The sequence below is a fragment of the Macaca mulatta genome, chromosome 5 (genome assembly GCF_049350105.2).
Source record: "Macaca mulatta isolate MMU2019108-1 chromosome 5, T2T-MMU8v2.0, whole genome shotgun sequence".
NCBI lineage: Eukaryota > Metazoa > Chordata > Mammalia > Primates > Cercopithecidae > Macaca > Macaca mulatta.
In genome coordinates this window covers 117,357,117-117,382,636 of record NC_133410.1, presented here as the reverse complement: position 1 = coordinate 117,382,636, position 25,520 = coordinate 117,357,117, and the positions used below count along the sequence as shown (strand labels likewise).

Here is a 25,520-nt window from a genome sequence, read left to right as displayed (position 1 = left end):
TGAAACCTCCGCCTCCTGGGTTCAAGTGATTCTTCTGCCTCAGCCTTCCAAGTAGCTGGGATTACAGGCGTGCGCCACCATGCCCGGCTAATTTTTTGTATTTTTAGTAGAGACAGGATTTCACCATGTTGGCCGGGCTGGTCTTGAATGCTTGACCTCAGTTGATCTGCCTGCTGCTGCCTCCCAAAATGCTGGGATTACAGGCATGAGCCAGTGCCCCTGCTATTTTAAATTTCTTGATACATATTGTCATATTGCTTTCCAAAGGACTGTATTATTTTACACTTCTTATAAACAATGTATTCAGGTGACTGTTTTGCCACAAGCTACTTAGATCTGGGTAAAAAATTCTTTTTTCATGTTACTGTACCCCAGCATCTATCATGTATTCTATTCAGTGTAGGTATATCATGTTTAAGTCATACTAATTTTATCTGCAGGAAATACCTCATTTGTAGTGCCAATTGTTTTATTACTGTAGAATTTGAGCATCTTACTTATGTAGTCTTGATAGGGCAAAGACTGTTTTATTTTATAGAGGGGAATAATTTTCACTATTTAAGCTCTTAAAATAATTTAATATTTTGCAGTTATTATGTCTGAGTTCATGCAGCATGCTATAATAAAATACCATAGACGTGGTGGGGTTATAAACAAACAGGTTTATTTCTCACACTTCTGGAGCCTGTGAAGTCCAGGATCCAGGTGCAGGCAGGTTTGGTGTCTGGTGAGGGCCTGGTCCCAGTCTTCTGGCTGTATCTTTACAAGGTAGAAGAAGGGGGAAGAGAGTGCTCCAGGATCTCTTCTATAAGGACATTAATCCCCTTCATGAGAGCTCCTTGCTCAGGACATGATCACCTCCCAAAGGCTCGCCTCATTATACCATCAAATTAGGGGTTAGAATTTCAGCATATGTATTTGGGAGAACACAACATTCAGTCTGTAGTAATTCTCAGGGTCTGTGTGAGACGAGCATTAGAAATGCCAGCAAGGTCAGTCTTAATAAAAGTGGAATTATTTCTTTTTAAAAAAGCAAGAGCGAAGCCATTAATTAACATACAATTTAATATGTAGCCATTGCTTTAGGTGCTCCTGTGGGGCTCACGTTCTCAGAGATGATGACAAGGATGCATATCTGAGGTCATACACACATGGAAACTTATTTCTGGAAATGGGTTGCACAATTTATTTCCTATAATGTGCTCCATACAAAAAGTCACTTTACTGGTCAAGGTTTGGAGCTCAGACATTGGATACAAGTTTGACACAGGAAGTAAGAGTCTGTTACTTATGGGAAACAGCATAGTCAGCTCTTCTGAGTTATTTTGGTTGCCTTAATAACTACCATATGCTGATGGTTAGGAACTGTCTTAAATTCTTGACAGCAACCCAGTGGTGGAATGAATATTATTACATGAATATTATCACCCCATTTTTCAGGTGAGGAAATTGAGGGGCTGAAGAGTTTAGGTAATTTATGCAAGGCCTTGTAGTAGGTGGCTAAGCTGAAGTTTTTACCCAGGTCATTCTGACTTCAAAATCTACATGGTTTTCCTCCTCCTGAGTGGATTAGCTCGGTCTTCCAGTACCTTCTTTTTTTTTTTTTTGAGACAGAGATACGCTCTTGTTGCCCAGGCTGGAATGCAGTGGCACGATCTCGGCTCACCACAACCTCTGTCTCCCGGGTTCAAGCGATTCTCCAGCCTCAGCCTTCTGAGTAACTGGGATTACAGACATGCACCACCACACCCAGCTAATTTTGTATTTTTGGTAGAGACGGGGTTTCTCCATGTTGGTCAAGCTGGTCTCGAACTCCTGACCTCAGGTGATCTGCCAGCCTCAGCCTCTCAAAGTGCTAGGATTACAAGCGTGAGCCACCGTGCCCGGCCCAGTGCCTTCGTAAGACTGCTGTAGTTGAAGAATTTTCACCCCTGAACCAGGCTCCTGTTTTCTGAGCAGCAATTACCATCTCTGTATAGAGCCCCTGGCACGCCCTGTAAGTAGGAAGATCAGTGTTCACCCAGAAGATTTCAAAAGTGTCGTCTTCTGGCTGGCCATGGTGGCTCACGCCCGTAATCCTAGCACTTTGGAAAGCTGAGGCAGGCAGATAACTTTAGGTCAGGCATTCGAGACCAGCCTGATCAACATGGTGAAACCCTGTATCTACTAAAAGTACAAAAATTAGCTGGGCATGGTGGCGTGTGCCTGTAATCCTAGCTACTCAGGAGGCTGAGGCAGGAGAATCTCTTGAACCCAAGAGGCAGAGGTTGCAATGAGCCCACATTGCGCCATTGCACTCCAGTCTGGGTGACAAGAGTGAAACTCTGTCTCAAGAAAAAAATAAATAAATAAAATTAAAAAAAAAATAAATAAAGTGTCTTCTTCTAATCCTGCTCTGGGTGGCTTTTGGATGTAGTTTGTCTAAAGGAGGAGAGCTCATCTTCCTCATTTGACCTTTGTAAACTTCATTGTGCTGTGAATTTTATTCAGCGTTGCTTGTTGAATGCCTTTAAATTTATTTTTCTAATTCTTTAAGTAATGAGTTTTAACTTTTAAAAAGACGCAAAAGAAACACCTACATATTCTGTCTGTTTCTCTGCTCTCTCTCCTTTCCTCCATGTCGATGGGTGGGAAGAAAGTAGTTTTAAAGAAAGCTACTGTAATGTGAATTTATCTTTAAAGATTTCCCTCTGCACAACTTTTAAAGGAAATTGTTTTGCATATTCCTTGAATGAAGGGAAAGCCCAGCTTCATTCATAGTGTTTTCATCATAATCAGAATAAGTCATTCAATTACTGAGGCAAACAGAAGCTGATCAGTGATAGTACTTTATCTAAAGATACTGTTCTTTAAATAACAGTACTGTACAGGGATAGAATAAAGGTAAATTTAAGGTATTTAGTGTCACCAGAATGGTACCCTGATCCTCAGTGAGATCATGTGAAATATATGTCTCAATTATTCAATATTAAAATACCCTATTACATGACATAGATTTATAATTTCAATTTGTTTTTATAACTTTGGCTAATAACAGGCTAATTAATAGTGCACAAATTTTCTAGGGTGAGATTAGCCAAATATTTATAATGTTAGAACTTTTCAATTTAGTTTTTAATGCTTCCCAATATTATATAGTCCATATAATTTTAACAAAATTTTTTTTTACCATACATGAATTTGGGTTTTTGTATAACTTGACATTAATACATCCAAACTACTTAGTTCTTTTTGCATATCATAAATGTAGATTCTCTTGAAGAACTGGTTGATGCCTAGAAGGTAACAGGTTATTTGATTTAGCAGTAGAAGCGTAACGGTGCAGGCTTCACATGGTCGCTGTGTGCCGGCTATGTTCTAGGCATGTGTAAGTGGGGGAGCATGGTGCTAAGAGACCCAGGTGGTGCTCTGGGGACAGAGCCAGTTATAGCACCTGTGAGGCATTCAGTCATGCAGTGAGCTCAGGGTCATGGGGAGCGCAGAAGAGGAGCCCTAGCTCTGCCTGAGGTGAGGGATGGACGAACAAGGTGTGGAGTAGAGAAGGTTCATGGAATAGATAACACTTGAGACACAGGTAGAAGGGTAAATGGAGCTGAGAAAGAAGAAATGTGAAATAAGGTTCCAGACACATGAAACAACCTTGTAGCAACTTCCGAACCTTGCAGTAATTACATTGAAAGGACCGCTGTGGATACCCGAAAGAAGCGTGCCCTCCCTCTCTACTCTCTGTCCCCAGAGCACCTTTAATAATCTTGGAAGAAGCCGGGCGCAGTGGCTCACGCCTGGAATCCCAGCACTTCAGGAAGCCACGGTGGGCAGATCATGAGGTCAGGAGTTGAAGACTAGCCTGATCAACATGGTAAAACCCCTGTCTCTACTAAAGATACAAAAATTAGCCAGGCGTGGTGTCATGCGCCTGTAATCCCAGCTACTGGGGAGGCTGAGGCTTGAACCCTGGAGGTGGAGATTGCAGTGAGCCAGGATTGCGCCACTGCACTCCAGCCTGGGCAACAGAGTGAGACTCTGTCTCACAAAATAATAATAATCTTGAAAGAGGACTCCTTTTTTTTTGATGTGCCATTTCTCAGGGTCACTAATACCTGTTCGCCTCAGTGTTAGGGAGGATGATTTCAGTCACCGTTCTGAAGCTGTAAAGCCTCAATGGCCATGTGACATGAAGAACTATCTTGAGGTGCAGAAATACGCACTTTTGTAGAGCCACAAAATATATATGGTACAGTCTTAACAGCTTTTAAATGTTCATGTGAGTATTATAGCAGATGTAAGCTAGAGACATTGGATGTGATATGTGTTCCATTTTAGTTATTTGAAAATACCTGATGCAGGTTGGTCATTTACTATAAGCGGACTATGGCTGTACACTATTAAAACAATAATTATTTTGAGACAGGGTCTTGCTCTTATAACATAATTATTAATTATGTTATAATTAATAAATAATAATTTATGTATTATCAATAATAATCTCAAATAATATCTCAATAATTATCTCAAAACAATAATTATCTCAAATAATTTATTTATTATCAATAATAATTATCTCAAATAATATCTCAATAATTATCTCAAAACAATAATTATCTCAAATAATTTATTTATTATCAATAATTATCTCAAATAATATCTCAATAATTATCTCAAAACAATAATTATCTCAAATAATTTATTTATTATCAATAATAATTATCTCAAATAATAATTGTTATTATTATTTGAGATTATTTATGATAATTATTATTTCTGATTAATAATTATCTCAATAATTAATAACAATTATTATTATTATTATTATTATTATTTGAGACGGAGTCTCTGTTGCCCAGGCTGAGTGCAGTGGCATGATCTTGGCTCACTGCAAACTCTGCCTCCCAGGTTCAAGCGATGCTCCTGCCTCAGCCTCCCAAGTAGCTGGGATTATAGGCGCATGCCACCACGCCTGGCTAATTTTTGTATTTTTAGTAAATACAGAGTTTCACCATGTTGGCCAGGCTGGCCTTAAACTCCTGACCTCAAGTAGTCTACCCGCCTCAGCTTCCCAAAGTGCTGGGATTACATGTGTGAGCCACCACACCCGGCATAAAATTATTTTTGAGGGCAAAGTAGTTATGAAGGAAAAGGGAAAATTAGATCACTATAAGTGGGATCTAAATTTTTAAATCTGGCATTGAGGTGTTTTGAAATGTATTTAAAATGGTGTGCATATCCATGTTATTTTGTCTGTTTTAGGAAGCAAGGTCCTTAATTGCCAGAAATAAGTCTTTGAGATAGCTCCAGTTTTCTCAGGTTCTCTCAATCTCTTCTCCCTTTCTCCTTGGTTTTGTCGTGCCTGTGCCACAGGGCCTGTGGGTACTCGATTAACACCGGGGAACTTTCAGTTAGACAATGGAATTCACAGTAAGGTTTATCTTAAGCACTACCAGAAGTGGGTTCTAAGTGTGCTGGTTACTAAGAAAAGGAATGGCTCATTAAGCTGGCTTTTCTTGAAGAAGAGGGTCCTATGGCCACAGCTCTAGGACATTATTATCCGTGTGTGTGTGTGTGTGTGTGTGTGTGTGAGAGAGAGAGAGAGAGAGAGAGAGGGAGAGGGAGAGAGAGGTCCTATGGCCACAGCTCTAAGACATCATTATCCGTGTGTGTGTGTGTGTGTGTGTGTGTGTGTGAGAGAGAGAGAGAGAGAAGGTCCTATGGCCACAGCTCTAGGACATCATCCGTGTGTGTGTGTGTGTGTGTGTGAGAGAGAGAGAGAGAGAGAAGGTCCTATGGCCACAGCTCTAGGACATCATTATCCGTGTGTGTGTGTGTGTGTGTGTGTGTGTGTGTGAGAGAGAGAGAGAGAGAGAGGGTCCTATGGCCACAGCTCTAGGACATTATTATCCATGTGTATGTGTGTGTGTGTGTGTGAGAGAGAGAGAGAGAGGGAGAGAGAGGTCCTATGGTCACAGCTCTAAGACATCATTATCCGTGTGTGTGTGTGTGTAAGAGAGAGAGAGAGAAGGTCCTATGGCCACAGCTCTAGGACATCATCCGCGTGTGTGTGTGTGTGTGTGTGTGAGAGAGAGAGAGAGAGAGAGAGAGACAAAGAGTCTACCCACGGTGTCAATATTGATGATGTTAAATATGAAGCTATAGAGACGAAGGTCAGCAGGTCACTATTTTCTCCCATTCTCTTGCTCTCTGACTGTTTCTAGATAGAGATAGTGAAGAGGGAGAATGAGTCATCTTTACCTCTTTGTTGACCGCCTGCCTGTACTTCCACATCACATTCATCTGTGTGTTCATGGTACAATCTGTGACATGACAGTATACTCTCTTCTTCCAGGGTAAGAAAAAGAAGAGGAAGAGAGAGAAACTACAGGAATCTACATCAGGTAGGCACCATGAGACTTTCCAGTCAGTCCTCAGGCTTCTGACAAACACCTTTTAAAGCAGCCTGCATCTCTCTACACATTCTTTCTTCTGTCACTATAACTCATGATTCTTTAACTCTGCTTTTTCTTCCTGAAATTCTTTTAAAAAATTTAAAAGACCTCTTTTAAATGTGACTGTGGGAAGGTACATGTAAAAACTGGTTCCCAAACCCTGTCACCTGGAATCCTGGTTGTGGACTGTGGGATTTTTGTTTATTTGTTTTATTTTTGCTTCTGTTTGTGTTTACTTTGCTTTAACACTCTTGCCTTTTCACTATTTTATATAACTCCTTAAAGATACAATATTTTATGATGATTAAATGATGTGTTACCTGGTATTCCCTTGAGAATCTCTTTTGTGATTTGGGTTTTTTAAAAATGTAAAACATCATGATAGGGTTTGTCTTTCTTGTACATTAATTCAAGACATCAGTGAGGTCCCATTTATTTTCCTTTTTTCTTTCATTAAAAATAAGGCCACTACTTGTACTGCACAAATAAAAATGGCTGGTATAAGAACCATGAAAAGTAAAGCAAACAAGTTCACATGATATTGTAGCTACTACGTATTTGGAATGTACAAAAACCTCTTCAATAAAAATTTGTTAAAGACACAATTTTCTGCAGGTACAGGTCCAAGAATGACAGCTGCCTACATCTGAAACATGGTAAGAACGACTCTCTGGTCCTACTGCTGACGTTAGTTGTTATAAAAAGAGGCACTTGCTTGTGAATCTTCTTGCTCATAACGAGTTCATTCGACATTGCTCCTTAAAGAGGAGAACTCAGCAAAATCAAATTAGTGCTTTAAAAAATCTGATGGTTTTTATACCGGCTATGTATTTGCAATATAGTATGCTTTTATCTTTTCTCTCCCTTTTGGCCCATTTATTCTTCCTCCATTTCCTTTCCCCTAACTCTTTCTTCTAAACCATTTCTTACTGATCAGTGGCAAATAAGCCTGCTTAAAAAAAGAACAAATGACAACAAACAGTAAGCAAAATGCCATCTTACTCAGCAAATCCAGGGTGGGTCTGAGGAGCACCATTTTAGCCCAGGACTCCCAACCTTTTGCTCAGTAGAGATTTTTTCTCAATTGAAATCACATGTAGTCACTCAAAAGTAATATATTTGTTTCTAGTCAGAAAGCTATATATGTTTTATTTTTTTTCTGTTATTTAATATGGCATGGGCACTTATTTAACTGTGTTTCTTCTATCAAGTATTTCTCTTTATTGATAACTTGCTAGATTTTACTCTAGTATTTATAAGTAATATTTTATTTCTTTTTACTATAATTTTTAAAATTTATTTCCACATGACCACTAGCCCAAGGAACTTGACATTGTAAATTAAGGCTTGGTCTTTATTAAGCTTTGAATTAGCAGTATGTGTACATCTTCTCCTGGTAACAGTTCTCAAAGGAGCTGCCTTTGGTTATCCTTTCTCTCTCCAGGAACACATGTCCAGTCAATCACCAAGTCTTCCCATCCCTGTCTTTGGGGTCTGTCTTGAGCCTTTTCTCTCACACTTACCACTGCCACAGCCCTAGTTCAGGTGCTCAGACGTTCCATCTGGAGTACTGTAATACATGTTAATAATTTTTCTGCCTCCAGGCTTTATTTTTACAAGTTCATCCTTCACATTGCTCCCAGAGAGATTTCCCACAACTCAGATTGTATGTCACTTCCCGACATGGAAACAGCCGGTGCTTCCCATTGGCTGAAACATAAAGCACCCGCCACTTAGTGTGTGGGTCTGCCCAGCCCTGCCCTTGTAGCTTTGCCCCCAGTCATTCTTGCTGTCTGCCTCCCCTCACTTTCAGCATAGCCCTTCTGAGTCCTGTGCTCAGTCCAAACAAAATTATTAGCAGTTCCCCACATGGCGGGAGGGCACCGCACATGCTGTCCCTGGGCTTCAAAAGCCCATTTCCTCTACAGAGGAATGGACAGATCTCTGCCGTGTTTCTTAGGAAAAGAGTGTTATCCTGCAGCTCATTTGGCTCTTGACTAAGCCTGGTGGCCCTTACCTAAACTGTTAGAACTTAATTTGGTGCTGAGGTTTCAAACAACTTGCCCAAAGGGACCAGCAGAGATTTTGGTACCAAATAGATCTGAATTTTAAATCAGGTGACTGCCTGAGCAATCTACTTCAGCTTTTTACTCTTCATTTTCCTTACCTGGAAAAAGGGAATATTGATGCCTACCCCCTGTGGTGGTTGATGTGCAGGATCTGCCCCGCGGCCAGCACACAGCTGGAGCTCAGAACTGTTCCTTCCTCCTACTGAGACCTAAGTCAATTGCCCTCTCCTCTGTGAAACTTTCTTCATCTTTCTTCAGATTCCCCAGGTTTTTCCAAATCCCATCACTGTGGTTTTATGATATCAAAACTCTTCTAAACTAATACTGAGTGGCAAACTTTCCTCCAAGTGAAAGGAGGACCATCCCTTCATATACGATAAAAAATAATATAATTGTTTTAACTTAGTGGCTATTAATCAAGAACCTCTTCTGAGCCAGTCACCTGGCTTGGTTATTAGAAGCACAGATAGGATGTAAGCATGGCCGATGATACCAACCCCTGTAGCTCATGGCTTCATAGTAGAAGTAAATCTAGTCAAAATCATAAGCCTTGTTTTTTTTTTTTTTTTTGAAAACAAATTGTTTTAATTACTGAACACTTAGGAATGGCCAGAGTTTTTTCATGTTCTGCCTCTGAACAGAAAGCCCTCAGAGTTGCAGTGTGCTAAGGGCTGGTACTTGATTTACTTCACTTCTGTTTGCACCAAAATCTGTGAAGCTGTTTTTATTAAAAAGCATGCAAAAATGTATTTCGGTATTTCAGAGTTTGGTACTCGATTTGGTGTTCTTCACGATTAGCATCCTGTGGTATTTTAGATGTAAAAGATGGCTTTTTTGGTCCTAAAGTGTATCCCAAACATCTTTTTCTAGTAAGTCACAGCTGTCATTGTGCTTTCTTGTCACTTATTTATATTTGCTTAAGGTTAAGATGTTCTCTCTATCCTGCACAAGAAAAACAGAAAGAACCCTCTCTCTCCACCCTACCCGCCAAAAGCATTCTCAGGCCGTCCCGCCGCTGGTGAGGCTCCAGTTGGTTGAGCTTCCTGTAATCAGAGTCTCTGGTGCTGCCCTCCCTCTCATTCCCGGATCAGTCATGCAGCCTTTGAAGTCACTGCCCTGCACAGCACCTGAGTTTGGAGACCAGAACTGGCAGTTACTGGATAAGACTTGTAGAGTAGAGAGGAGCTCAGATCCACCTTCATAAAGATTTCCATAAATTAGCCATGATAATATTTCTGTTGTACCCCCACCCCTTCCTTTGTTGTAGGAATTCAGAGACATTCTGTTTGTGTAGAGCTGACCTATTCAGTCATGATTCAGCATTTATTGAGCACCTAAGATAGGCCTTGTGGAGACTTGTATGACCTGGAAATAGAGTGCTGGATGGAGCAAAGAAGGTCCCTATTCTCACAGTGCTTGCTATGTTGCTGTGAGGGTAGTTGATTAAAAAAAAAAACAGGAAGGTATAAGTACTATAATAAAAATAAATTAGGGAGTAAATTAGGGTCTGCTTTTAGGTTGGATGGTCAAGAAAGGCACCTCCGAGGAGGTGGCACTCAGAAATAACTCCTGTTGTCACAGAAAAATGGAGGGGGTCTTCTGTTTTGGAGCAGAGCCCTGGCAAAGAAATGAAAGACAAAGGGAACAGAGCGTCATGTTATGGAAACAGCAGAGCACAGGAATGAGGCCACCCAGTCTCCCAGGTTAGCTCTTGTGTAAATTTGTGTGGGCTGGGGCAGGTCACCTAAAGCCTCTGGTTTCTCGGTATAAGTGAAGGATTGTGTCCAGCGCCCTCTGAGATCCCTGTCTGTCTCTCCCTCAAGTCCAACTTTCTGGTCTGCTTTGCTTTTGTGTGGTCTGCACTGCCTCCCAGTGTTATTATAGGGACTCAGATCTCTTTTTTCATTTCCTAATTTATAGTCATCATTTTATGTCTGAGTGGCTCTGTATAACTATAAAGCCTCTGCATGACCTTGAAAATGGCTTATACGTGATGGGGTTGTTCTTCAGTTCCTGTACAGATCACCCCCTGTGTCCCTCTTTCCTCCCCAGGATGGCTACCTTGTGTCCTGGGATATTAGAAGCATTGCCTCTAGTTTGAGAATTTGATTTTCCACTAATGTAATAATATGGCTCCTTGTTTGCCAGACTACAGTCATACTAGTGCTGACCTCACCTTAGAAATAATCAAATACTTGATTAGAACCAATCCTACAGGCCCGGCATGGTGGCTCATTCCTGTAATTCCAGTACTTTGGGAAGTTGAGGTGGGTAAATTGCTTGAGCCCAGGAATTTGAGACCAGTCTGAGCAACATGGCAAGATCCCTTCTCTACAGAAATTAGCTGGGTGCAGTGACGTGTGCCTATAGTTCCAGCTACTAGGGAGGCTGAAGTGGTTGGATCTGTTGAGCCCAGGATGTCAAGGCTGCAGTGAGCTGAGATCACACCGCCACACTACAGCCTAAGCAACAGAATAGGACTGTCAAAAAAAAAAAAAAAAAAAAAACCAGTCTGTCAAAGAGTGTGATGTGGAATCTCACACAGCTGGTTTTCAATTCTGAAGGGAAGTTGACGAGTTAAGGTAAAGCTAGGCCAGATACAGTGGCTCATGCTGGTAATCCCAGCACTTTTGGAGGCAGAGGTGGGAGGATCACTTGAGGCTAGGAGTTTGAGACCAGCCTGGGCAACATGGCAAAACTATGTCTGTACGAAAAATAAAAACCACTAACTGGGCGTGATGACACACACCTGTAGTCCCAGCTACTCAGGAGGCTGAGATTGAGAATAGCTTGGGACCTAGGAGTTCAAGGCTGTAGTGAGCTATGATTACACCACTGCACTCCAACCTAGGTGATGAAGTAAGACCCCATCTCTCAAAGAAAAATTAAAAAACAAAACACTTGTGTTTTCATTTCTTTAAAGAGCCTGTGGGTTGCATGGAATACTTCCCGTTTTTTGATAGGCAGTGCCAGCGCTGTGGCCGTATGCAGCCCAGCAGAGAGGCTGGCTCCTGAAGCGGTGCTTTATTCACCCGGTTGTGTTCCTGTCTCCCTGTGTGTTTCTACTTTTGAGCATTAAAAAAATTTTCACTCTGGTGAAATCAGATTGAAACAAATAAATTGCCATTAATGTGGTCTCAACACTGCGGAGAAACTTTTAGGATAATTGGAAATGAGATCCCTAACAGCCATTCCTCCAGGTTGGAGATGGTGGTCCCCAAGCTGCAGGATCTTTTGGACTAGCTTTTCGGACTAGTCATTTGTGGGAATGCTGGGAGCCCAGGACCTCAGGGGTAAGGCTGCACACACTGTCCTGGGTCCAGCTGGAAGACCAGTGTCATGACGTCTAATCACTTGTTTCCTCACCACGCAAACATTTAGTGAGGACTGCTGTAAGTCACGAATCCTGTTAGGCGGTGGCGGTGCTTGCAAATGAGACCCTATCCCTTCCTGGAGGAGCTTCAAGTTTAAGAAGATACAGACATATTAAATGGGTAGTTATAAAAGAGTATGTTTTATGCTGTGAAGAAGTGGCATGCTGTGCCTGATACAAAAATAGAATAAGAAAGAGAATAAGAAATATGTAAATCGGAGTGAAATCAAGGAAGGCTTCCTGTAGTAGACAGCACTCAAGCTGTCAGGTTGGTTGCAGAATTTGGGGGTTTGATAGCATAGTAATAGAATTGATGTGAATTTCCGGTATTTGGGTATATGTTTGATTTGGAATACCACCTTTAAATTTGTCAGAAGTTAGAGATTATTATCAAATACTGAACTTTGCTTTCTTCCTGACTTAATCAAGATTTATATGAAATTAAAGAAGTAAAGAATTATAATTTTTAAAGTGCTGGAGAGAATTATGACTCTGAGTTTACTAATTAAACAATTTTCAAAATTGGCTTATTATTTATCAAAACAAATACAAAAAGTACCATCTTTAAATTATATAGATTGAAAAGATATTTTTAGATACTTTAATGTATTTCCTTTAGTTATATGACGTAAGAGTTAATTTAAAAGAAGGAACAGTCTACTTTTGAAAGATAAAAAAGACTGGGTGCAGTGGCTCACGCCTGTAATCCCAGCACTTTGGGAGGCCAAGGCGGGCAGATCACAATGTCAGGAGTTCGAGACCAGCCTGGCCAGCATAGTGAAACCCCGTCTCCACTAAAAGTACAAAAAAATTAGCCGGGTGTGGTGGCAGGCACCTGTAATCCCAGCTGCTCGGGAGGCTGAGGGGGGAGAAACACTTAACACATGGGAGGCGGAGGTTGCAGTGAGCCGAGAGAGCACCATCGCACTCTATCCCGGGCGACAATGTGAGACTCCGTCTCGGGGGGAGAAAAAAGATTTAAAAATCCTCTGGTTAAACACATTTTGCTAAATAAAAACTTCAGCCTTTATTTCCCTAGGGCCAAGAGATGAGCATGAGAGGTAGTTGCTAAGCTAAGTCAATGTTCAGTACTTGGAATTACATTTTATAAAAGATTGTTTCTGGCTTTTCTTTGATGGTGATGTTTGAGAGCCTGATGAGGTGGTTAAGGCTTGAGAACTTGGGGCTCCTGGGTCCTGTGAAGCTGTGCTACAGAGCTGACAAGTTGCAGAGTGGGAACAGAAGCATCATCTGGACCAGTGAGAGGACTGCAACCCTGAGGGTCTGCCAGGAACTGTGCCTGGTGTTCAACATTTAGCCCTGTCCTCTTAGAGCTGCCAGGGAGAGTTCTAAATATTTTCCAGTGGTCTCATTGAGAAAAATATTTAATTCCTATGATTTTTGAAGCTCACTCTGGTAAGTTTGACACTTTTGCCTAATCTTTGTTCCAAGTTCTGTTCCACAATGTCGTCACCAACATTAAGTATCAGTAAGCTTCTTGGTGATGTCTAGTTAGAAAACAAAATCCGGTTCTTAAAAATTAATAAAATTAAAAGGAAGTTGGTGGCTGAAGAACTCTTAAGTCTTGTCCAAGTCTCAGAGTAAAAATTAAGGCTTCCACAACTAGAAAGTGAAAAAATGACATCCTGTTTTCCATTCTTTATCTTTTGTAACATACTTAGAAAGCACCTCAGCTAGAATTGTTACCAAACAAGCAAAAGACCCCTGGGGGTTCAGAACTCTGGGAAGGCAGCCTACATCTGGGGAGGGGAAGGGGAGTGGCAAACTGGGGAGAACAAAGCCTCGCGTGGCAGCCACAGCAACACGTGGCAGCGCAGCTACCCTTGGCCACAGTTTGGTAGCTCCTGGGAAAATGTCTGCACCCAGCTCAGCACTGTCCCCCACTTGGGGGAACCTTGGGCCGCCGTTTTACCACAGTAGTGAGGTCCTATGGAAGCGACTGCTGGCGTGCGGATGGCCAGATCGTTGCATAGGAGGTGAAGGTTATGGTGGCCCGGAGAGGCTCCCTTACGCGTCGTTTCTGGGAATGCTGCAGTCTGAGGTGACGGCCCACCCATGTCTTCCTTCTTCTTATGCTTGTGTTCACAAATCCCTGTGACATCTGTCACAGACTTAACAGGAAATGTGTACAGGATTCACAAGGTGATGACACTTGACTACAGATAAGCTCAGGCTTGGTCTCATTGTCTTAAATAGCAATGACAGCATAATGACAGTGTGGTTGGACTCAATTATGCGTAGAAGGCAGGTTTTCACATCCTGGCCATTGCTCCAGGGTCCCTAGGTGATTATGCGTGGACTGCAGGTTTTCACATCCTGGCTATTGCTCCAGGGTCCCTAGGCACGTTCATGGAAGCCTTTTGATGGTTAAGTGCTGGAAACAAACCATGCTCACTTACGGAGAAAGGGGAAATGTATTTTAAAGATACAGGAGCATCTTGTGGAATCCAAGGACAGTAGTGCAGTTGGGCCAAAAAGAAAGCTGGAAATTGGAAAGCTGTCCAGAGACTTTCCCTGCTTCTTCCATCTGCCCCGCCCTGAAAATCACTTCCTCCTTCCCTTCCCAGATTGACTCGCTCAGTTCTTTGAGCCATATGTTCAGAGCACTCAAGCTATATGTTGTTACGATATCATCTCCCAAAGTGACAATAATTCTTTCAAATTCTATAGAAGCGACTCTGGTTAGCCCAACTTGGGTCAAACTTCCACCCCAATCCATCATCAGCTGTGGTCAGAGGAGAAGGTCACATTGTACAAAATGGCTGTCAGGAGCTCACTGCTCTAACAGTGTTGGAGTTGGGATAATGGAGAGGAGAGCTGGGCAGCAGCCAGACAGATGTCCACTATAGCTCGCTAGTAAGCTGGTAGTTGGGGTGGTTTTATCTAGACAGCTCTGTGTTAATAAAGAAATTGGGTTAGGTTCATAGGTACAGTGAAAGCTTTTAAGAATGGGCAGTATCCCTTCCATCAATTCTCTTTTCTCTCCTTAATGATCAGAGGAGCTAGAATTGTGTTTAAGTTGCCTTGGGGATCAGAAATAGAGAAATAGACCCTCAGGTAAGCAAGACTGATCGGGTGCCATTAAAAAATAATAGCAGAGGGAGAGAAGTATATGAGGTTCATTAAAACCCTCTTGAGATGCTTCATGTTTAGTATTGTTCATCAAAACTTACAAAATGAAATTAAGATCAATGCAGTAGAATATTAGAATGAAAAAGAAGGGTTTCGGATAAATTTTGTTTAATAGAACTGTTTGTTACTGAGTTGTGAGGAACTGTGTGGAAATGAGCCCTTCTGGATAATGGAGTTTTTCAGATAACCTATATGTTTACATCTTTAAGTGTCAAAACATGTAATTTTTCAAAACACTTTTGGATGCAACTCTGTCTTCTTCAGCAGAGTACATTGAAATTGATTTGAATACGAATACGTCATGCCGTTGTTTTACAGTGGATATTATATATGCCACAAGGAGTATGGTGGTTTGTATAATACTATTCTAAATGACCCCAAATAATGTGGAATTTTAAGAAACTGCTTTTTAATAATTATTTTGTGGCTTCCTTTGCTGTTTGGGACTATACCCTCTGCTCACAATAATGTTTCTTATGATTTGTGTGGATTTAGGAACCAGAAAAATGAAGCTTAATTGAATAATATATAAATTAAAAGTAAATGGGGTCTGAGTTGGGGTATAGAGGGTAGGGCTTTTTTAAGAAAGGCTAAAATGTGCTATTTTTGCACATAAATTTTGTGACATTACTGTGATACCTTGAGATCGTTTTAATGTGTTTTTCCTCAGCAGTGTTCTTCATAAATGAAGCTGCCATGTTACTGAAAGCCGATGAGTGGGGAATCCTGCTGCTCATAGCTGTCCATGACCTGTAGCAAAGTGACTTTATTCTTTTTTGACAGAATGAGAGAAAAATTAAAAGCATTAAAAATTAAACTGCTCACTTTTAGGCTTAAGGTTTACATCTGTCTCTGGACTAAATTTTTCTAAATGCCTAAATATTGTTTTTGTGAATCTTTTTTTTCTATTGGGATTACTTTTTCTCCTCTAGCATCAGCTTTTCGAAACATTCCGTTTCATAAGAGATATTTTAATTAATTTGCAGAATACTCTGTTGGTCTTAATTTTCTACCAGAAGTTCTGTAATAGTATGAATCTTGCTTGCTGCCCCGAATGTGTCGCGTGAAGTTGGAACAGCAGAAATGGTCCCAACCTGTATGGACCACCTGCCACATTCCCGAGGCTTTAACAGATGCCTCTGCATGTGTTGCCTCCTCTCATTCTGGAACAGCCCCATTGTGGAGGGGACAGATTTCAGTCCTGTCTGAAGGATGAGAAAACATCACTTGTCCAGGGCCACACAGCTGGTGAGCAGCAGCGCTGTGTCCGCAGAGTGAATTACTGTCAGCTCTGAGCCCAAGTTCTCCATCCTCTGCTGTTTACTGCACTCACTACGTGGGCTGCTTCAGGGCGCCTGCCCCGCACTCACCCAGCTCTGCACGTACATTTCCCACATCCCGCAGCGCACCTGATGAGGTAGAGCAGCTTCTTATCTTCACTTTACAGATGAGGAAACATGTTTGGTGCGTTCAGAGTGCATGCCCGAGATTTCCAGGTGGTAACCAATGGACCCAGGATCCAAACCCAACCCAGGACTGTCTGTCCTCAGAGCCCACACTCTAACCCACACAAGTTATCATCTCCCTGTGCTTAACCAGATTCACAGCTGCACACACAAACACTGTCATAACTGTGGAAGGGCTTGGTTTGGGGGTGGGGGGGAAGACAAAAGTGTGCCCTGATCCTGTCACCTCATTTGTAGAAGGTGAACTTAGCATCTTTAGTCTGAGAGAAATGTGGGTTGGATAGCGTTTGGAGGTGAGTAGATGAGGGAGGTCTACCTAGCTAGTTATTGTCCTCTGGAAGCCCTTCAGCTGACAGAACTGCAGTGGGCTTTTGAGGCGCTCTCCTTCAAAACTTGCTCAAGACCATTTCTCCCATGTTTCCCGTGATAGGAAGGATCTAGCGGTCATGACCTGCACCAGGAGGTCCAGCCTACAAATAGGACACACGTCCTCACAGAGGAGACAGACACAGAGGGCTAGGCTGATCAGGAAGAGAAACCAGCAGCTACAGAAGAATTCCCCTGGAGTAATTCATTAACAGTCACAGGCTTGTCTCAAAGTCATCCTGACATTGCCAAAGTCTGGTTGAGCCGATGGTAGTTCACTCTGAATAGCCGCAGGGGAGGAAGCTGCACAGGTCACTCAACCTTGCCTTGGTAGAACATGAATCCAGGAGTGGCCAGTGACCCCTTTCCTCCCACCTCCAGCTTCTGGGAATCTTTTTGTTTTAGAGCTTTGTGGTTAGGGGACTAACTAACTAGTCTTGAATGCTGGGACTAAGGAGTCACTCAGCTGCAGAAACAAAACTCAGTGTTAACCTTCCTAACCACATATTTTCATTTTTCTTTTTTTCAAATGTTGGGTAATGTTTACTGTCAAGAAGCTGAAGCTGGCTTTTGTAGGTTATATTTCCAGTCTTAGGGACTTAAATTTCAAAGTTAACTTATGTGTTTGATTCTCTTTATCATGCTTCTTCAAACAGAGCGTGATATCCTGGGGGGCACTGTTACAGATGTAGACTGCCTCCACCAGCATACAGGGGTTGTTGCCTAGGGACGGACAGACAGAATGATGGAAGGTAGGAAGGAGAGAAGAAAGTGAATGATAATTTAGTTCCAAGGTATGGTGGAGAGAGCACGTGTTGAGAGTTCAGAAGCTTATCCTGCTGCCTATTAGTTGTGTGACCTTTGGCAAGTTACTGAACCTCACGCAGCCTCAGTATCCTTACCTGTAAGTGGGTGGGAAGATGCAAACTGTAATGATGATTATGTGAAATTCTAAAGTCCGTGTCCCAGTGCCTGGCAAATCAGTGCCCAGTGGACAGTGTTTTTGTTCCTTTCCCCTCACCAGCTTCTTATAGACAAGACCACCTTCAAGTCAACGAGACTGTCACTTTTGTGGTGCCAGGAGGCCTAGGGAACAGCCCAGCACTGGGACTCTCTAGGGGTCACCATGGGCCAGTCATTTTATGATCATATTCCTCAGTCTCTGCTAAAACAACAGGAGTAGACGAGCTCTCTCATGCTTGCTTCCTGCTCTAGAAGTCTGTACCTCTCTTCCTTCATACACACATGACATTGTGCAGCAGAAGAGTTCACACCCTCAAATCACAGGCTTTTGTCAGTTTTTCCCAAGGCGTAAAAATGGAGACAGTTGACATGAGGTGTGTGGTGTGCTGCTGGAATGCAGTTTTTGCAGTTAAAACTGTGAATCTGTTCACCTCTCATAAAACCAGTCTCTAATATTCTCCCCTCAAACTGCACGTGGCTTAAGGCTCCTGCCTCTTGTTAGTAGCATTTGAGAGTGGCGTAAAAGGAAGAGGACAACGAAGGAAGGATCTTTTATTCCAACATTCCAACTCACTTTTTTTGTGACCTCACCAATTCTGAACAAGGAAGTGATATATTACATGATGGGGCGGGGGTGCATTTTGTTCCTAGACACCAGCTTTGCTGCCCTTGCCTTGGCCTGGACAGCTTGAACTGCCTGGCCAGTGAGCCCTGAGTGGCACCGTGACAGGGCTGGCCCTTGCCTGCTCCTGACCCTCCACTCCGCCATCTCAGAGCTCACCCATAGGCTTGTCTCCTTGGCCCTCCCTTCCAGAGGACAGCCTGGGAAGGAACCCACAGGACATGAGCTGGCCAAGCGCTCTGCTTTTGGTAGGATTTTACATTTGTTTGCGCTTAGAGAGAAGGAATTTCCCGTTTTCCCTTTCTTCACTCCTGAGTCAGGCTCTGTAAAGTCCTGTTGGCCCAGGGTCGGTGCTGTTGATCTCCCAGAACAGGCCCACTTTTGAAATCTTTAGATTCATCTTTATTGCTTGGGCTTTTAGTAAGGAACTCTGCCCATTTGGGTTCCTGGTTCCATTTGGTTGATGGGATATTTTGTCAAGATTGGAATTTGGTCCAGGAGAGCAAGGGGTTCTATTATATGGGGTTGGTGGGGTCTCGTGCCGCCTTTGCATCCCCAGTACAAATGCGTGGTGACTCCTGGTGGAGGGAGCCCAAGTCTGAACATATGTAAGATGGGCCTTGCCTCACTTCCTTTGAAGCCCAGCCGCAGCCGGAGAGCAGTAATTGCTGGCTTTGATTGCGCAGACTTCACTGGTGGGTTGGGCTGTGCCAGAGCTTGCCTGGCCTGGCCCAGCTTCAGCTGCAGCCCCCTAGTGAAGTCTTAGATGTGGGAACGCTCCAGCCTCTGGAGCCTCATGCCTGTGGTTTCTTGAAAAGAATCTGGACTGGACCTGTTTTGTATCTGTAAAGCAACACTGCAAGGCCCCCGTTTCTCCCACTCGGAGGTAAGACTTGGTCTCCCCTGACGTCCCTGTATTTTAAAAGAGCCACCAGGGACAAACTGCCTCATTTCATAGTGAAGGAATTTATTTGCTTTTTTTTTTTTTAAAGCACTAGTCCCTGGAAGGGATTAGTTGCTTTTTGGTAAGCAACTGTACAGAGGCTCTCTGAAGCCAACCTTCCAGGAGAATTTGCAAGATGACCCCATGAAATGAGGAAATAACAGGTGGGAAAATGTGAGACTGTGGAAAGAGATGACTTTATTAGGAGATGTAGACTCTTTCTGGGTAAGTGACATACTATCTTTTAGTTAATGGCCATCTCTGGGCACCCATGTTTGTGTTAACCACTGTATTATCACTTGTACTCAGCTTAAGAAGAAAGGAGAAGTCACCCTTAGGTAAGGCAGTGAAGGGACAGGAAGACTCTGGGGGAGCCGGAAGTGCAGGTGCTCTAGGTTGGAGGTGTTAGCCCTGCTTGAGAATGGGGCCACAGCAGGGCCATGGAGGTTGTCTGTACCTCAGTACTTCCGGGTTCGCTATGTCAGGCAGTGGAGGGATGGCCCAACAGAAGGGCAGGTTGTCTCCTTCAGGCGTTGCTGGCTGCCAATGGCCAGTCTATTCTGAGCCCCAGTGCTTGTCTCAGGCGCTAGCCTAGGACTGCAAGGCCAGGCCTCATCAGGAAACTAAATGTTTTCACGTCAGACTGAGAGGAAAACCTTCCCAGGAAGAGCAACCTGGACCAAACCTTTGAAAATCTGTGATGTAAAATTATAATGTAAATAGGAATCTGTGGGGTGCCCTCTCTCCCACCCCAGGCTCTGCTAGAGCCCTGTTTCTTTCTCCAAGAAAGGCAGGGTCCTTCATAGCTCTTTGATCCTCCTGCGTGAGGGATCCATACCTCTGTTCAGTTAAAGTGTCACAACGCACTAGTGTTTTCCTGTTAAACAAGGAATGGTTGATTTTCCAGGAGGATAGGAATTGAAATTGTCCTTGAAGTACCTCCTCAGTTGAAATCATTCTGTGGCTGATTTCCTCCTATTTTGTTTTTTGTTGGTTGGTTGGTTTTTGCTTTTCCAGTAGCTACCCAGGTATACAAATAGCTTCTTTGTAGTCCCGATCATTTTTAGGGGCCTCATTGGGCGCAATTGGAATAATAATACTAGCTAACCTGCTTGCAGGGCTTGCTCTGCTCTGTGCACTTTGTGAGCACTTTAAATATAGGAGCCAAACCTCTCTTTCCAACAGCCTGAGGGGCAGGTGTTCTCGCAGTTCCCATTCCATAGATCACCATCCTTCTGTGGAAAGTACTTCGTGGACTGTAACTTGCCATCTAGACTTTTGTATTCATTATTAAATATGTCAAAGCTTCCTTTTATTTCTCTTTTACTTTCTGTTTCCATTGAAATGAAAGTGTACGATAATCCACCATTATTTAGACTGAGTTTCTAAAAGGAAACTCCTGCTTGTAACACGGATAGCACAATCACAAGCACAAAGTGTTGGGATTCATCTGAGGCTGTCGAGGGACCCAGGTTGAGAAGGTGCTTCCAGCATCGCTGCCACCAAGGGAAAGCAGCCTCCCCAAGTTCAAAGCAGCGGAAGCACGTGCTCTCTGGAGTGAAGGAACGGAACTTTGCCATGCTTTTACTTTCCTTTTGTCTTTGTCTTATCTTGTTACACTGTTACATTTTACTATTAATCACTTTTTTAAAAATCTCAGATCATTAAAGTTTTGGGGATGTGGGAGTTCTCTTTTTTGAAAATCATTATCACCAATATCTGGCAACATTACTTTAACATATTTGCTGAGTGTCCTTTCCGAGGTTAACATTAAAGATCCTAGATGTTAGGAAGGAAAAAAAAAATCTTGAAAATTGTAAGATCTTAAGGAAAAAGGGAGAGGTTTGTATCCTCTGGACTGTGAATATGAGCGGACACAGCACACAGCGTCACGGGAGCTGGCAGTGCGTTGGGTAATGTGAATATGTCTATCCTATGTGGAATCATAGAATGGCTTCCCACAGTGGACTAAAAACACCAAACATTGCGGCATGACACGTCTTTCCCTGATCCGGCTGTTGCCTGTCTTCCCTATTCTTGTTTGGCTGTTTCCTACTTGTGTTTTTCAAACTTTTTTCTGTTCTTTTTACTATGACCCAGAGTGTTAGCTACATTTCACATCATAACTGTGTGCATACATATATATGGAACCAAAGTAAAAATGTCACTATATTAACTCTGTAGTGTACTCTCAGGATTTTTGACTGCATAGGGCAATTCGTTTTAGCCATCCCCAGATCAGCAAAATGGATTGATTAAATGCAGAGGTTATAAGACATATATGGTATGGAATAGAGGTTATAATCTTAAGGCCTACAGCAAATTCATATTAATAGCATTTCATTTGTTCCTTCTTGAGGTGGAAAACGAAGCTCATTCCCAACGTGCAAAGCCAAGGCAGCGACCCCAGGACCTCTTCTGGAGATGGAAGCTTGTTGAAAATCCAGACTGTCTCCACGGCCTGCCCAGTCGACCCCAAAGGAACACTGACATCAATTTTACCCTGAGGTCACTGCTAGAGACCCTGATCCATAAAGACAATCACTGCCAACTCCTCTTTCGTCTACTGCAAGGGCCAAGTTCCAAAATAAAGCATAAAAAGGTTTTTTAAAAGGAAATGTTAAAGCACGTGAGAACGCTAGCAGGCTGTGGGGCAGCTGAGCAGCTTTTCTCCCCTCATCTCTGTGTGCACTTCCCAGAGCATCTTGCATCCAAACCTGTAACCTTTCGGCAAGGACAGTAACTTGGCTGCATTTGCCTGCCATGCGCAACTGGAGCCAGCAGCCAGCACATCCATCAGCACCCCAGTGGAGGAGTTCGTGGAAGAGTTCCCTCTTTGTTTCTGTCTTCATTTTTCTTTCTCTTCTTTTCTCCTAAAGCTTTTATTTAACAGTGCAAAAGGATCAGTTTTTTTTGTTTGCTTTTTTAAACTTGAATTTTTTTAATTTACACTTTTTAGTTTTAATTTTCTTGTATATTTTGCTAGCTATGAGCTTTTAAATAAAATTCAAAGTTCTGGAAAAGTTTGAAATAATGAAATAAAAAGAAGCCTTCTTTTTCTGAGACAGCTTCTCTGGTAAGTGGCTTCTCTGTGAATTGCCTGTAACACATAGTGGCTTCTCTGCCCTTGTAAGGTGTTCAGTAGAGCTAAATAAATGTAATAGCCAAATCTACTCTGTTGGTAGCAATTGGCAGCCCTATTTCAGTTTATTTTTTCTTCGGTTTTCTTCTTTTTTTTAAAACAGTAAACCTTAACAGATGCATTCAGCAGACTGGTTTGCAGTGAATTTTCATTTCTTTCCTTATCACCCCCTTGTTGTAAAAAGCCCAGCACTTGAATTGTTATTACTTTAAATGTTCTGTATTTGTATCTGTTTTTATTAGCCAATTAGTGGGATTTTATGCCAGTTGTTAAAATGAGCATTGATGTACCCATTTTTTTTAAATAGCAAGGCACAGCCTTTGCCCAAAACTGTCATCCTAATGTTTGTCATTCCAGTTTGAGTTAACGTGCTGAGCATTTTTTAAAAGAAGCTTTGTAATAAAACATTTTTAAAAAGTGTCATTTTATTAAGAGTGAAGTTCCTGATAACCTAAAATTGGTAATGAACTAAATCCACAGGCCAGGGCAGAGCTGGTTTGTAGAGAGGAGCAGTTTGTGTAAGAGGGGTGCTGCTGGTGCAGCCTTCTCCAGGGATAGGCCAGCACTGGCTGTATACGGGCACCTTGCCCTGTCTCCTAGACATGCAGTCCTCAAAAGTACTTGTATGGCTTGGGCCTCCCTCCTTTTCCAGGTGTAGGTATGAAACAGGGTCACAGCAAAAAAAAAGAGGGTTGTCAGATGGGAGTGAGTCCTTTCCTGAGCACAGATCATGGGCTCCCACCATCTGATCGTGGTGCTCATTGAAAGTCCACAGGTACTGCCTCTCTTCAGAGCCCATTGGTGTTCAAACTGGGCTTCTACATCGTGGGGTCCCAGTGGTGAAGGTATGTCAACACCCCCACCCATCTTCCCAGTCAACATTTTCTAAGTCCTGAGTTGTATTTTGTAATTTTTACCTTACTAGTACATGTTAGAAGTTGGTATCTGATTAGGAAAAACTGTATTTTCAGTTTAAAAGTGAGTATGTCATGTTCTTCCACAATGGTTTTCTATCCCTTGAGCTACTTTGAGAACCACTATCACTGGTCCAACTTAAACCTCTCTGCTGAAATTTTAGCTCGATTTCCCCTTTGTAACCTTCAGTGCAGCTGGGGAACAGCTGGCTACCATACTTACAATAACCCTCCTCATACTGTACTTGAAGATTGCCATTAAATCACCCCTCAAATTTCTCTTCTCCAGGCTAAGTAATCCCAATTCCTTGAACCTTTCATCATCAGTCCTTTAATCATTTTCATTACTATCCTCTGGAACCTTTCCAATTCCTCTTCATTTAGTCCTAAACTTGAACCAGGAAAAAAAAAAAAAAAGTTATGTTTAGGGGGCCTACTTGTTATAAAGGTTTCATATTCAGCCCTGGCCAGAACTTCATTTGAAAATTATCTCTCTCTTGAATTTTTTTTAGCATGCATGAACCAACTAGTTAAAAACAGTCTAAAGCTGCCACCATGATCTTTTTGAGAGTTAACTAGAAAATCCAACAAAATGGTAAGGGAGGTAACATCCAACAAAATGGTAAGGGAGGTAACAGTGGAGCATTATGCCAACACATTGATGGGCTCTTCTGGATGTAGAAAGAAAGCAATTAATAATAAAAGTCTGTTCATCAAGGCAACAGGCATAGCTGGATCTATACCTGAGACTTGGGACTTGGCCAAAGCCCACTCAACTCTTCTCTCCCTCGGTTCCTCCTCCTCTCAAAAATGCAGAGGCCAAGCTCCGAGTCTCAGGTGTGTATATCCTGCTATGGAATCTAATAATCCATGTCTTTCAACTTACAAAAAATTAGTGAAGTTGAAAGAAATGGGTTGCTTGGACCCTCAGCCAGTTCTTTCCACAAACTTGGTCCCCTCCTAGTTTCCTGTATTTCTTCCAGAATAATTTTTCCCAAATAACTTTGATGTCACTGCACAGAGCTCATTCTGGGATCATTCTGCCCAAATCCTGCTTTCTGTAGGCAGCAGTTCTGGGGGAGAGTCAATAGTCCCCCTAGAGATAGGGATCAAAGCGGGTGTCTGCGGGGAGAGGGACACTCCTCTGGCCACTTCTTCTGTTTGATCTTGAAGGGATTTGGCCTCCTTCCCTGCAGCGAACTCAGCTGAACTGTGTGCCAAGAAGAGGCTAGGTCAGCCTTCTTTCTGGGAGCTCAGCCTTCTCTGAGGTCACAGCTGGCATGCGGCTCTCTATGAAGGGGTGTTTTCCTTCTGGTTCTAGTTTGGTTGCTAGGGCTGCTGGCAACTACCTGTTTAGCTGGAAGGTGACTTTGAACTGTGTGACTACAGTTGTCTTAAGTATTATACAATAAATTTTTCCTCTAGTTTGGTCCAGGGCTGCAACAATATGGAAACTCTAATAAAGGGCCTATGAACAATAACAAGATGTCTGTGTGGCTGTGCTTTTAAAGTAGAAGAGTCACGAGCGAGTAATACACAGTTCTGACAGAAAAGAGGCACCTGACATCCACATGATGTAGTAGTTGTTGAAAAATCACATTTACCACTTCTGCCACGCAATGTGATCTTCCAGACGTGGAAGATGAGAACTTTAAGAGCTGCCCTGTGAAACCTAACCTCTAAAGATACACAAGAAAATGTGGACTGCTTTTTAATAGAAACTGTAAAAATTGATGGCAATTAAGTATCTTAATACTAATAGAAGGATGTCATTCTGTACACCATTTATACTTATGTATTGTGGGAAAAAATAAGATTGGTTTTCTTGGCAATTATTCGGCGGATATCATTCTGGAAGTGGCTTTTCTAAATTTCTTCAACTCTTTTCTGGGAAAACTTTTATCTTTACTCTGCAGCCAGGCGTGACTCAGGCAGAGTGTACCGAGGTGACTCACCTCTAAGCAGGGTGTACCAACAGCAACTATTTAAAATAAAAATCATTAGCATGAATCAAAGTACACTACATACATGTTAAAATAAATAATTTATAGTAAAACTTGAGACAAGTG

At 42.4% G+C, this 25,520-nt stretch overlaps 1 protein-coding gene across 7 annotated transcripts in view; it reads left to right on the top strand.

Annotated features, from left to right (window-relative positions):
* The window catches only part of LEF1 (lymphoid enhancer binding factor 1), a 122,788-nt gene extending 99,828 nt beyond the window's left edge, over positions 1 to 22,960 (top strand). For 4 of the 7 annotated variants that reach the window (XM_015138983.3, XM_015138982.3, XM_078002077.1 and 1 more), the window contains 3 exons: positions 6,341 to 6,389; positions 7,056 to 7,096; positions 21,755 to 22,960. In XM_015138983.3, the coding sequence (XP_014994469.1) occupies positions 6,341 to 6,389; positions 7,056 to 7,090 (84 nt within the window). In that variant the 3' untranslated portion in view covers positions 7,091 to 7,096; positions 21,755 to 22,960. The remainder of the gene's footprint in view (positions 1 to 6,340; positions 6,390 to 7,055; positions 7,097 to 21,754) is intronic. The other 3 variants (XM_001086645.5, XM_015138981.3, XM_015138984.3) reach the window with 1 other exon arrangement.
* Positions 22,961 to 25,520: the final 2,560 nt, after the last annotated feature.